This window comes from Bubalus bubalis, chromosome 22 (genome assembly GCF_019923935.1).
Source record: "Bubalus bubalis isolate 160015118507 breed Murrah chromosome 22, NDDB_SH_1, whole genome shotgun sequence".
NCBI lineage: Eukaryota > Metazoa > Chordata > Mammalia > Artiodactyla > Bovidae > Bubalus > Bubalus bubalis.
The window spans coordinates 16,379,364-16,392,738 of record NC_059178.1 but is presented as its reverse complement, the minus strand read 5'-3'; the positions used below and the strand labels follow the sequence as shown (position 1 = coordinate 16,392,738).

Below are 13,375 nucleotides of genomic sequence, written 5' to 3'. Positions count from 1 at the left end.
AGGCGCTCCTGCTTCTGAATGAACAGCTGGGTAAATACACAGACATGATCCCACAGCTGCCACGTGTCATTCTAAGGCGTGTCCACTGAAAATTCTCAACTCCTTTTAAAGAGAAGGTGTTTTAGTAAATTTAGTTCCTGGCCAATCCTGGACAAGCATGTCAAATCTGGATTTGGACCATAAAGACACACTAGGACAGGCAGATAACTAGCTGGAAGGGGAAAAAAAAAATGTTTACCAATACACTAGCCATGTATAATAGCAGAAAGAAAAATCAATAAATGTTATCTGAGAAACTGGATTTTGATCATTAAATTCTCACTAAAAATAGGAAATTACTTTCAAATGAGAAGATCTAGGTAAGAAAGTTTATAAGTGTTAAGACAGAACCTTGGTAAGAAGTGAAAGTGAAAGTTGCTCAGTGGTGTCCAACTCTTTGGGACCCCATGACTACACAGTCCATGGAATTCTCCAGGCCAGAATACTGGAGTGGGTAGCCTTTCCCTTCTCCAAAGGATCTTCCCAACCCAGAGAGTGAACCCAGGTCTCCTGCATTGCAGGCGGATTCTTTACCAGCTGAGCCATAAGGGAAGCCCACCTTGGTAAGATCTAGCTCTTTATTAGAAAGGCTCAGAGTATCTGTAGGTGAGATCCCAAGCCCAGAAAATGGATGCTACATAAAAGAAAACCCTAATAGAAAGAGTATGTAGTATGTGAACACTTCCAGGTCCAAACTCTCCCAGCTATGCAGTGATGGTCTGGAGAAGGGAGGCAGCAGACACTGGCTCAGCACAAAGGCTCAAGACTTGTGATTTGGGACAAATTCCCTCACCCTCATCCTGCACCTGTTTTCTTATCTCTAATATGGGATGAAAACAGTACTTACCTAGTGGGGCTGTTGGGAGAATTAAATGGGCTAATACAAAAGAGGCGCTTAAAATGATAGTTGGCACATGAGAGAGCGCAGAAATAATTCATCAAAATGCTGCAGATATGACGAGTTACCTCTTCTCCCCCCTCGTCTACTAGAGTCCACGTCCCGGACACAGGCCCCGAGGAGGATGGATTCCGTTCACTGGGCTTCATGTGGCACAGGAACTCGGCTCGGTTTCTAAAGGACAAAGGAAACCGCTCCAATCACATAAACATAAACACAGAGAGCCCACCACGTGCATTCTGGATTGTCCACTCACCTTGAAGAAGAGTTGACATCAACGCAATCTTCAAGTGGTTTGAATCAGAAAACAAGAAATAATAACTGGCTAAAACTCAAGGAACCAAAGCTTCACTATCGATGATGTAGCGACTACGGCCCTCCTGGGTCAGTAAAGAGAAGCGGCTATGCCAGCACAGCGCCCGCCTCCAGTGGGGCCTCTGCACACCCAGGACTGCGTGGTACCCGAGTTCTAACTGGCCCACAAAGTGTTCAGGAAACACACTTAACTGAATAAAGGATAATCTGCAGGTAATGCAGAAGCTGGCTGGGGGAAAAGCACATCTAAACACATGTGTAGGAACAGTCTCTGTATCCAGGCGGTGAGAGAGAGGAATCTAGGGGAATTCCTGCCGGCCAGGCTTTCACATGGTGCCGGCTGGACCTAACAAGTCAGTGTAACCACACAAGTTCCTTCTCTGAAACCACCACGCGGTTCTCAGCTCTCTGGTCCTCCTCTCTGACCTGACCCTGAGAATTCATCCATTCCATTCTTCCACCAGGAGCTCTCCTCCATGACTTCCAGCTTCCAACCCGAAGGGCTCCAGCCGTAGAGCTCCACGTGTCCACTGGTACCTGTCACTCAGACGTGTCCTCCCCTAAACCCCAATGACCTCAAATCTTCCTCCTTCCCTGACAGCTCTCCTTTTTTCTTTTCAGTCTCTGAGGGCTGCCAACAGCCTCTCAGTCAGTCAGAATCACATTCTACAGAGGTAGGTCTGAGCCACCCCTTTCCCACATTCTCCTTATTTAATCAGCTTCTTAATTCTTTCCTGGGAAGATGACCTTCAGTTTCCCACCTTCTCCTTCCCACTGCTATCACCTCAATTCAGGTTCGGGAAGACAGGCTTTCCTGGATCAAGAGCCCGTGGTAGTAATACAGTTCCAGGTCACCTGGACTTAGGCTGCCTTCTCCCCATGTAAGGATGTGCCCTCTAGATGCTGGACTGGGGGCTCCAGAGTCAGGAGAGCCAGACCTCTGCAACCATGACTCAGTGAAGCAGAAGTGCATCTTCTACCTCCAGTCCACCCTAATCTTCCTTAAATACAACTTCTACCCATGTTCAAAAACCCTCACTTGCTTCAAAAGCCAGACCATTTCAAAACTCTCTTAATTTCTAGGTCTTCTATAATCCGACTCCCCCCTAGCTGTTCATCTTTATTACCATCTCCCACACACCCCTTCACTGCAGCCCAGCTGGCCTCCGACGTGCCCCCTGCACAGCTACGCTTCCCTGCACTCTGGGCCACCGCTCCCTTCTCCCCCTGCAGTGCCCTCCCTACTCCTCTCCCGCCGAAATCAGTTCCAGTCTTCAAATCCAGCTCATTCACTTGGAACCCTCTGACTACTCCACTCTACTCTTTACTCATTTCTACTGCATCAATTGTGTGTGTGTGCAGCTGAGTTGTGTCCGACTCTTTGTGACCCCATGGACTGTAGCCCACCAGGCTCCTCTGTCTATAGGATCCTCCAGGCAAGAATACCAGAGTGGGTTGCTATCTCCTTCTCCAGGGGATCTTCCCAAGCCAGGGATCAAACTTGTGTCTCTTGTATCTCCGGCACTGGCAGGTGACTTCCTTACCACTGGCGCCACCTGGGAAGCATCGATCATAGTTCCATACATTTTGGCACTTGAATCTCTTTGACTGTGCTTTTTTACCTTTGCCACTAAATCTCTCCTTCGAAGGAAAGAAACTTTTTTTCTCCCCACAGTACCACAATGACATATATGGCCAGAATGGCACTTCCATTAAAATGAGGCACCCAGAAAAGTTAATCCATTTAAAACAAAAAGCAGTTAAGAGGGTCACTTTGGGACAAAGGGTATTAAACCCCAAGAAAAGCTGAATTGTTGAATTCTGGAATGCTGACTCTTCCCTTAACAATTGCATGGATCTGGGCAGTTTAGGAAGCCAATTGTTTGACAGAACATTTTAATTTCTACTTTACAAAGCTCTTCCACACTTACTTGACAGGAGACATCAGCAGGGCAAGGGACTGCATAAAATGAAAGACTCCTGATGGGTTATTCAACACTTTGATCTGAAATCAGAAAAGGAAAAGGCATACTGCAGAAAACCAACAGCCCAAGTAGCCATAATCTTAATTCACCAGCATTCTGACAAGGGAGCTGTTAAGAAGACAGAGGTGAAACTGGCTCCTCATCCACAAGAATGAGAACACCTCAGGGGTTGCCTGGCAGTACTGACTGGGCTCGAGGCACTCAGAGAACAGAGGCAGCTCAGTCCCTTACATCAATTATCTGAAATAATATGGGAAAGAGGATTATACTGCTATTTTAATCCAAAGATGAGATTTTTTTTAAAAAAACTTCCTTCTATAAAACGATTCAAATTTCTTGCCACCAGAAATACTGGAGAAAAAATAAAATGGAGGAGGAACCTGGCACACGTTTGGCTCCTACCAACCCATCTGAAGGGGCTGCGATGAGTAACAACACAACCCTAAGGCAAGCAGCAGAGAGGAGAAACCGTAAACCATACAATCGATGCCTAAAGTGATCATGCAGACGTGAGATTTCTGCTAGTATTAAAGAACTCTGAGATGCTGGTGGTTTCTTTTTTATCTGCACCACCTACAGTGTAGGATGGATTAATTAAGGAATATTGAATTTATTGAATATTCAATGTTGAATATTGCAGAAATAAGTCCTAGCAAGCCTTCCTGCACAGAAATCTTACAGGATTAAACACTACTGAAACTACCATGCCACACTACAACTAAATTTCTGCATCTTTACCTTAACTTCATCAATTTTCAGTGGCCCAAGAAGGTGTAGCATAATAACTCCTATACAGGCTGGATATATCCTAATAATTTTATTTTAAATATCAATATATTTTAAGTAGGCTTATTTCTGAAAGCAACTTCCTCAGGAACAATGTTTAACAAAATCTCCCCCATTCTCCTCAAAATTAGAAAGTCATTCATCATACCTGGATGAAAGGAATAGCCCATTTACTAACACCAGCTGGGCATCGAAGAATATGGTTTAGAAGGAAGAGGTGATCTCCAGGACAGCCCACTCTTTGTAACACTGATACCTGAACAACAAAGGACGCACAGTTTTACTGTTTATTAATGATTTCTAGGGGCCTAGTGCAATCATTTATCTGGTATTTAAATACATGTGATCTTTCAAAACAGTAACCAGACATAAGATATACCATTGACTGGTTGAGTTTCTACACGGAGGTACAGAGGACTAAGAATCCATGAGCACTTTGATAAAAATATCATAAGCAGTTTCTCTGCAAACCCAATTTTTAGTATCTGGCAAATTACAAAACATTAATGTTCCTGGCCATATATGAATAGACATAAGTCAAGTAGTTTAATCTAGTTCCAGTCTGCAAGTTTCTCAAATCCAAGTATGCTTAGAACCTAAGTCCATATCTAAGAACTCTAGGATGAACCTAAAAGAAACACCCAAGGGAGCCCCATTGAGAAACATAATCAAGAAACAACCCCTCATCCCATAAGTCACCTAGTATCTTTCCTAAATTTCCTAAAACCTGATTCTTTTCCCTTAAAAAAAAAAAAAGTAAGTACAGCACTAACATATGATTAAACAAAAGTGATATGAACAACAAACCTATATTCTGAATACACTTAAATTTAGCATACTTCCCACATTTCCATTTCTTCCAAAACTGAAGACCAGAGCTCACTGAACATAACGTTTATCAGAGAGAAAAGCACTAAGTGCTTGATAAGGCGCTAGAAGGATAATTCATTTCTGTGTGTCATGAGCAAAAGAAAGTCACTGACGCATTAAACGAATTAGCTGAATAAGCTGTTGAAGAAAAAACTATGAGGACATAAGAGATAATTCTTAAATTATCAGGGAAATAATAGAAAAACTACCATGCCTATTTCCTTACCAATTTCTGCAGCCAGAGAAGGACATCGTCATGGAACTGAGCATCTTCATGAACTCTCCTGGTGAACATGAACAAGACACTAATGCACTCCTTCAGCTGACACAGGTCAGAGGGAATGCTCTCCACCTGTTTAGAAGCTGTAAGTTAAAGACAGGATTAACTGAATCCCTTATAAATGGTATCGGGGAGAATTTTTAGTGTCTCTTCTTAAAAAACAACAACGAGAATAAACTATTCAAAATATTTAATTCAGATGAACATCCAAGGAGGAAAGCTACATCAAAATATGAATTTCCACTATAGAAACTGAAAACAAAGTATTTAACTTTGTGAAGTAGTTCAGAGCAAGAAAAAATTAACTTCATCAAAATTTATTTTTTATTTAAACATCAGCAGATCTCTGCCATCCCCAGCTCTTTGATTAGTTATGAAAACCACAAGGGGAAGAATTTCTTATCTAAATGATTCAAATATCTCTCCAAGAAATAAAAATTGCATAATTAACACTTTACACATTATATAGTAAAGGCTAATCTCTTAAAATCCAAAATAAGACTAAAAATACAAAACATTATAAACGTTCTGATGAAAATTAAACAATCCAACAAAATGGACAAGCAAAAATAAAGTGCAATAGACAGAGAATGAAAAAGGGTTCTAGGTTTTAGAATCAGAAACTGTACTTGGACTTGAATTGGTAACAAAGCACATAAATTAGGACAGTAAGAGACATTAATGATAAAAAGCAAACTTATGGCTTCCTAGAGAAGCCGAGAAAGACAGTCCACAGAGAAGGGAGACCTGGCACTGCTTTCAAGAAATGTTATTAAGGTAGGTGTCAACCCTAACCTGTACTGGGAGACGTCACGTAAGACAGCAAGCACAAATGGTGGTCCCTTATAAATATCAATCAGCACACAATCAATTCGACCAAACCGTATCCCTCAATTCTCTTTTCATTTTAGACCACAAGAGTGAGGCTTTCATTACTTACACACCTTGGCCTTCCTGATGAATTGCTAAAGATCTCAGAACAGCCGAACTATTGAGTAATGAGTAGATGTAAGACTCCACTTGCAACCGTGAGAGCACAGAAGTGTAAGAATGCAGAGCCAGGGTCTGGTGGAGGTGCTCGGATTTGGCATCAAACAGTTTCTTTAGCTCAGCCAGTGCATTTTCATTCATCTCCACTCTCTGGTAGCGATGATGGCCTGAAACTTTCACTTGATCTGCACAGATACCCTAGCAGTGGACAAAAGGGTAAGATGTAAGATATGAAGCCGGTTACCTTCGCTCTTGATGTAACCAGGCAATTGGTATATGATACACAGGCTTCAGGACATCTTCAAAGAGCTTAAAATCACAGTGAGGGAACAATACTACCACATAGAAAACTATAAAACTAATACATAACCAGGTGCCAAGGAGTATAATGCCAATCACAAAGGCATCACGAGTTCAGAGAAGAGAAACCCTAAGATGAAGTAGGTAGGGGAAAGATATAAGAAAACAGAAAATCTTAATTTCTACTTTATAAACAGTGAGGTCAAGGTGATATCCCCTCAACTTCAAGAGACCTCAAAACATCTCTGAACATTCCCTTATCATTCTTTGTGATTCTGCTCAAAAGAAACAAACCTCTCTCCTTTCCAATGTTAACCCTACAGCTGTGTTCTTTATTTTAACCCCTTTCTCAGTATTTTCAAAAGTCTCCCTCTCCACGGGCTCCTTCCTACCTACAAAGAGATACACAAGTCTCCTAAGGAATGAAGATTAGGGATGGGGGAAATCACACGTTTCTCCCTGCTATCTCCTCCAGCTTTCCTTCACCACCAAATTTGTCAAGAATGAGTACAAGGTCAGTGTGAGTACAAGGAGCAGATTCCAGACCTTGATCGCATCACAGGAAAAGGAGTTACACTGCAAATACCCCAGTTCCTGCAAACTTTACAGAACACCAGTCAACACACCTGGACAGACAACTGTTCCTCCTTGAAGTGCCACAAGCGACTTTTAGCATTTTGGCAATCAGATGTCAGAGCAAGGAGCTCAGCTTCAGCCAGCAGCAGCTGCTTCCTACAGCGTGAGTAGTTCAAAAGTAACTCATAAAATTCATGCCTGTCCTGATGAGCCATGCTGTCAAATTCTTCTAAATATGATTCGACATTTTCCAGCCATGAACCAGGCTCAAAGATCTTTAGCTGTTCTTTAGTAAATGGTACTACTTCTGGTTGAGATGGGAGCTCCGGGTAGAGTCGCTCATTACGAAGCAAGGATTTCACTGCCACCAAAGCTGGTACATCCCCAGCAATTTCAGTTGGCAACTGGGGATACAGTTTTTTCACTCTAGGTGGCTGAAAAATGTCTTTAGCTTCACAAGAACTCTGCAAGCCAACATTCTGTAGCACCTTTGAAGTAAGACCCAAGGCTTCTTTGTCTTCTTTCCTATTCTGAGTTTCTCTGACCTGCAAATTTTCCACTTCCTGCTGAATATAAGAAACGTTAGATTGCTGTATGCTTTCTGAAGTTCTACATTGTACCAACGTATCTTTCTCCATTTCAGTAAAGTTCTTGGGGGTTTCTACTGTGGTTCGAACACTGCCTTCAGGATCAACCTTCAGCTCGACTGCATCGTCCCCAACACAGGCTCTGATCTCCTGTCCCTCCTTTAGACTCTCTGTATTACATGTCAGAGTCTCTTCATTGCTTAGAGTTAAGGAGGTGAGTGGTACATCAAACATTTCGCTCTCATTTTGTCCACTAGCATCATTCTGGAGTTGGGAATCGGTTAGCTCCTTCAGAGCATCTCCTTTGAATTCACAAGCCAGAGTAAGGATTCCCAGCTCTCTGGAGGTTTGTGGAAGGGAGACTTCATCAGACTCTTCCCTCTGAAGGGTTTCATATTTCTTCTTTTCCTAAAAATAAGATGAATAACGTGAAATAATTTATAATACAGCAATAACATGCTTTCAACATCAGGAATTTTTAAATTGTATTTAAAAATCTAAACTCACTTCCTAAGCAATGTGCTTCATATTTTGAATTATTCAATTTTGAGAATGTTAAATTTGGGAGATTCACTAGTCTAATCCCAATAGAGGAGGACATGAAATAAGCAACAAATTATGAATTAAGATGGGAGGAAAGGTCTTAATTAGGCTGTTCTGCATTCTGCTCGTGGTTAAATAAGAGACAACCGTCTCCAGTATCTTAGGCTTCAGTAGGCTGTCATCTTAACAAACATGTTTATTCAAAATTTAGGCAGAAAATGTCAGGGCAACTTGAGCAATGAAATAAATAGCTATAATACTGGATTATCACCCTCAGAATAAAATGTATATTCATGAGCTTATACATACTTATATTATGTATTTTTTTCTTAATGGAAAAGTGGTAGCATTCTTCCTCACAGAAGAATTCCAATTAAAAAATGTAGATGGAATGAGAAAAACAGAAAATCACGATTAAAACACCATGATAATAACTGCCACAGGCAGGAGGCAAGATCTGCTAATGAATGGGAGTAAACATTTAAGCAGAAACAGAATATAGTCTCAAAGTATCCCCTAAATATTTAGTCATTACAAAGGGAAAAACAGTAAGCTTCAGTGGAGAATCCAGGCAGACCACACTTTAACCAAGTGATCAGGGTTATTATAATGAGTAATACTTTCCCATATTATGGTCTGAGAAGGCTGATCACCTCTTCTGTACCCTTTCTATTAACATATAACCTCAATCTAAGCATGAGAAAACGTCAGACAAAAACCCCAATTAAGGGAACGTATACAAAATAACTTAAGTGTTATGATCATCAAAGACAAGACAAGACTAAGGAACTATCAAAAGACTGGAGAAAACTATGGAGACATAATAACTGAATGCAATGGAGGATCCTGGACTGGATACTGAAACAGAAAAAGGACAATAGCAAGAAAACTGTTGAAATCCAAAAAAGTTCTGTATTTTTGTTAATAGCATTGTACCAACGTTAATTTCTTGGCTGCAATAAATGTCCTGGAGCATAGAATTTACAGTTACATAAAATAAAAGAAGATTCTGGATGAAAGTTCAGTATGGAACTCTCTGTATTATATTTGTAACTTTTCATTAAATCCAAATTTAACTTGAAAAAAAAAAACCCAAATCAAAAAATCTTAACCATTTAAAAAATAAGATAAAATAAATTATGGTTTTTTCAAACTGAAGTATCTCTGGTATTAACACACAAACTAGATACACAGGAAACAAGGCTGGATTAAAAAAAGGAGAAATATGGAGAAATTTATTATTTATTTAAATAAAACTGTTACATTCAAAGAAACTAAAAAAGGACTGAATCACTCAAATACTTCCCTTTCACTATGAAATTTTAAGAAAGGCAAAATGATAGTTACACAGTAATAACTGATTATGGATTATGCTATCCTGCAAATGTCCAGCAAAAAAAATAATAAAAGCTGACAATAACCAAAAAAGTAAAACAGTCACACGCACCTAATATTAAGAAGAAAAGACAAATGTTTGCGAAATGCAATTTGAGCTCAGCTTGCTAGTAATGAACTACTAAATGTTTACAAATAGTAGTGATCCAAGAAGCAATGTGTCCCTCCACAACGGCTCTAATCCACACAGTGCATGCAAAGCACTGTGTCAAAATGCCTCAAGTCATGAACAGCAGGAAAGCATTATGTGATTATTTATAAGAAAATGAAAAAGTGGATCCAATTACACTGCAATGACGTTTAGCACACTGCTATAAAAAACAGGTTTGTCAGACTGACAAGTCAGAAAGAGAAGACTAGGAGGGGAGGCCAATGGTTACCACAGTAGAGAAATACTGGTGTACTCATCAGGATAGAGGCTATACTTTAGTGAGTTGAACAATAATGACATGAAATTAAGAAAACAATTTAATTTATAACAACAAAATACTTAAAGATAAGTTTAACAAAAGAAGTGTAAAATTTACCTTCTGAAAATTACAGAACAAAATTTGAAAGGAATTAAAGACTTAATAAGGGAAAACATTCCATATTCATAGATCAGATCACAATACTGTTAATATGGCAATACTCCTAAAATTGATATAGAAATTCAACACAACCTCTATCAAAATCCCAGCTGCCATTTTTGCAGAGAATGACAAGATAATCCTTAACCTTTTAAGGAAACACAAAGAACCCAGGATGGACAAAACAGTCTTGAAAAAGAATGAAGTTGGAAATCTCATACTTTGCAATTTCAAAATCTACTATAAAACTACAGTAATAAAGACATGTGGTTCTAACACATGGAGAGACAAATAGATCAATGAATTAGAACTGAAAATCCAGAAATAAACTCTTATTGATACATTTAAAGTCAACTGATTTTCAATGAGGATGCCAAGAAAGGACAGCCTTCAACAAATGGTGCTAACAACTGGATATCCAAAAAATAAAATTAGATCCTTACCTTATATCATATACAGAAATTATCAACAAGGATCACAGACTAATATAAGAGCTAAAACTTTTAAACTTTTCACAAAAAAAAAAAAAGGAGTAAACCTTAATGACCCTGGATTATGCAAAGCCTTGTTAGACATGACACCAAAAGCACACAACACAAGAAAAAAGCAGACAAACTGGACATCATAAAAATTTTTAAAGTTGGAAAATATGAAGACAATGGAAAGACAACTCCGCAGAATGTAAGAAAATGTCTTCGAATCCATTATCTTATCAGGGGCTTATATCCAGAATTTTTAAAAAGTCAACATGTGTTACTCAATAATAAAAAGATGAACAACCCAATTTAAAAAGAAGTAAAGGAGCTAAACATTTCTCCAAAGATAATACAAACAGCACATAAAAAATTGCGCAACACTATTCGTCATTAGAGAAATGCAATAAAATCACAATGAGGTAATACATCACACCCACTAAGATGACTAAGGTCAGATAATAATAAATGTTGAGAAGGATGTAGAATAATTAGTACCCTCACATACTGCTAGTGGGATGGTAACACAATGCTTCCTCTACAGAAAAGAGACTGGCATTCCTGCCCGTGGTGATGGTGACCCATCCCCTGTGATTATCCCCCAAACCACTGAATTACACACTTTAACCAAGTACAGTGTGTGAATTATATCTCAACCAAACTGCCAGATGAAAAGATGAAAGATTTTAAAAACTTAAAAGACTTGAGAAGTAAGTGAAAAGTATGGAATTAGAGACTAGAATGTGGAATAGAGGGAGACAATTTTAGTTCTCTTTGCTAAAACTGTTAGAGACCTTTGTGGGTGTTACATGCTAACCTGAAAGAGGATAGGAAGCTGGAAGTAGGCCCAAGTGAGCCATGTGGTCAGGGGCGCGGCAAACAGACTCACTTCCCTCGACCCGCGGGCCACCTCAGGCTTCCTCTGCAGCCTGTCCTTCAGGTAGTTTTTAACCTCCCTTTGTCCCTTGCTGCCCACTTCTAACCCCACCAAACCACTTCCTCTTTTTCTATTCCACCACTGTCCTTGCAATTTCAAATTCTTCCTCTCCGCTAAACAGAATGAAGTCTCCAGTTGCTACTAACAAACCTGCAAGTTCATTTCCACCAGATCTACCTTCACGGGAATAATCAAAACCAGAAGAACAGATACTGCGGTTAGATCATCAAAGAATTTTTTTAAAACCTCTGAACCCTCCCAGGGAGGAACACATGCCTTTGGGCTTTATTTCTCTTGGGAGGATATAGATCATCAAAGAATTTTTTTTAAACCTCTGACTCCCAGGGAGGAACACATGCCTTTGGGCTTTATTTCTCTTGGGAGGATAACTCAGTGCTTCTCTGTTTAATTCTCCACCTGTGTTCTTACAGAAGTTAGGTCCAAGAAGGAATTACCCTGGAGTTGCTCCAGGGAAGGAAGTAGAGGAAAGGAGAGAGAAGAAGCTGGTCATTTGATTCAAAGAACGGATTGGCCATATCAGAGAAGGCAGGAGGGAAGGAAGGATGACCAACTGTGAGAGGCGCACCTGTTTGAGAGGGTGGCAAAGGTCTGCCCCTGCCCCTCACAGACCCCTGGATAGGACAGGACCTCTGGGTGCGTACACTGTGATCACCACCAACGCCAGGGCCCCTAAGCAGTGGTGAGTTCCCGATGGCTCAGTTCACTTCTCCAAAGCACAGAACAGGGGAGCAGGTCCCGAAAGGTCCCAAGCCTTCAGCCTCTGCCCCACCATCAATTCACCCAAACACCATTATAAGATTGGTCTCCTTAAAACAATCAACCCCAAACACCACAAAACAATCACGGCTCTCCACTTAATTAAAGACTGCCTCTTAACTCTGGTGCTCAGGGCCTTTGATGATCCTTTCTCAAGACAAAACTGTCAATGACCACATCAAGCCTTCCGCCACACATGTTTACTCTGAACTCTGCAGTATGTACCTACCATCCAGTCCTGGTCACAAGCCACCACATAGGGTTATTTATCTTTACAGTGTGTACCCCAAACAGACCACAAGTATCTTCAGACCAGGGACTATATCTTAACCTTTTTGGATCTGATCTGCCTCTGATTTTCGACACTTTGTTCAATACATATTTATTGAAATAAAAATGACAACTCATAATTCACAAGAATTTATTGAGTACCAACTGCATGCTGAGCTCCTAAGTACTAGAATCCTAAAATGAACAAATTATCCAACAAATATTTACAGTTACCACGTGCTCTAGCACATTCAGAAGTTTATTTTTATATGCCTCCCAGAAAGCAAAGGGATTAGCCAATGAATCCAGAGGAAACTGAAGTTTTATGCCAAAACCTGAACATATTCTTACACTTAAAACACAACATTTCATTTAAAAATAAAAAAGAAAGCCAACAATTACTTTGCCTACTTGAGTTAACCAGAACATGTTGTATATATAACAATCATACAGATGATAAAATAAAAGTCAAACAGAACTCCACACGTATCAAGTTATCCGTAAAAAATTAGAGCTTAATTTTATTTTAACCAAAAGACATGTTTCTTACAACTGAAAATGGCCTAGAGATTAGAAAGAATCTATATTTCTTTATTTTGATCTCTAAGTTAGATACAGGTAGAGAATCAATTTTAAAATAATTCCACAGGAGAAATCAAGAAGTTATACAGAAATGGAAGAGTTGTTAATAAACATAGAAAATATATATATACTTAACCATGTGTGTGGATGGGTGTATGCATAGTTATGTCCAACTCTTTGTGATACCATGGACTGCAGCCCAC

At 39.8% G+C, this 13,375-nt stretch overlaps 1 protein-coding gene across 2 annotated transcripts in view; it reads right to left on the bottom strand.

Moving 5' to 3' along the window:
- The window catches only part of EPG5 (ectopic P-granules autophagy protein 5 homolog), a 127,643-nt gene that overhangs the window by 107,317 nt on the left and 6,951 nt on the right, over positions 1-13,375 (bottom strand). For both annotated transcript variants that reach the window (XM_025273430.3, XM_045164034.1), the window contains exons 2-7: positions 7,090-8,034; positions 6,118-6,361; positions 5,120-5,256; positions 4,172-4,279; positions 3,184-3,257; positions 1,006-1,111 (exon numbers count right to left, since the gene is read on the bottom strand). In XM_025273430.3, the coding sequence (XP_025129215.3) occupies positions 1,006-1,111; positions 3,184-3,257; positions 4,172-4,279; positions 5,120-5,256; positions 6,118-6,361; positions 7,090-8,034 (1,614 nt within the window). The remainder of the gene's footprint in view (positions 1-1,005; positions 1,112-3,183; positions 3,258-4,171; positions 4,280-5,119; positions 5,257-6,117; positions 6,362-7,089; positions 8,035-13,375) is intronic.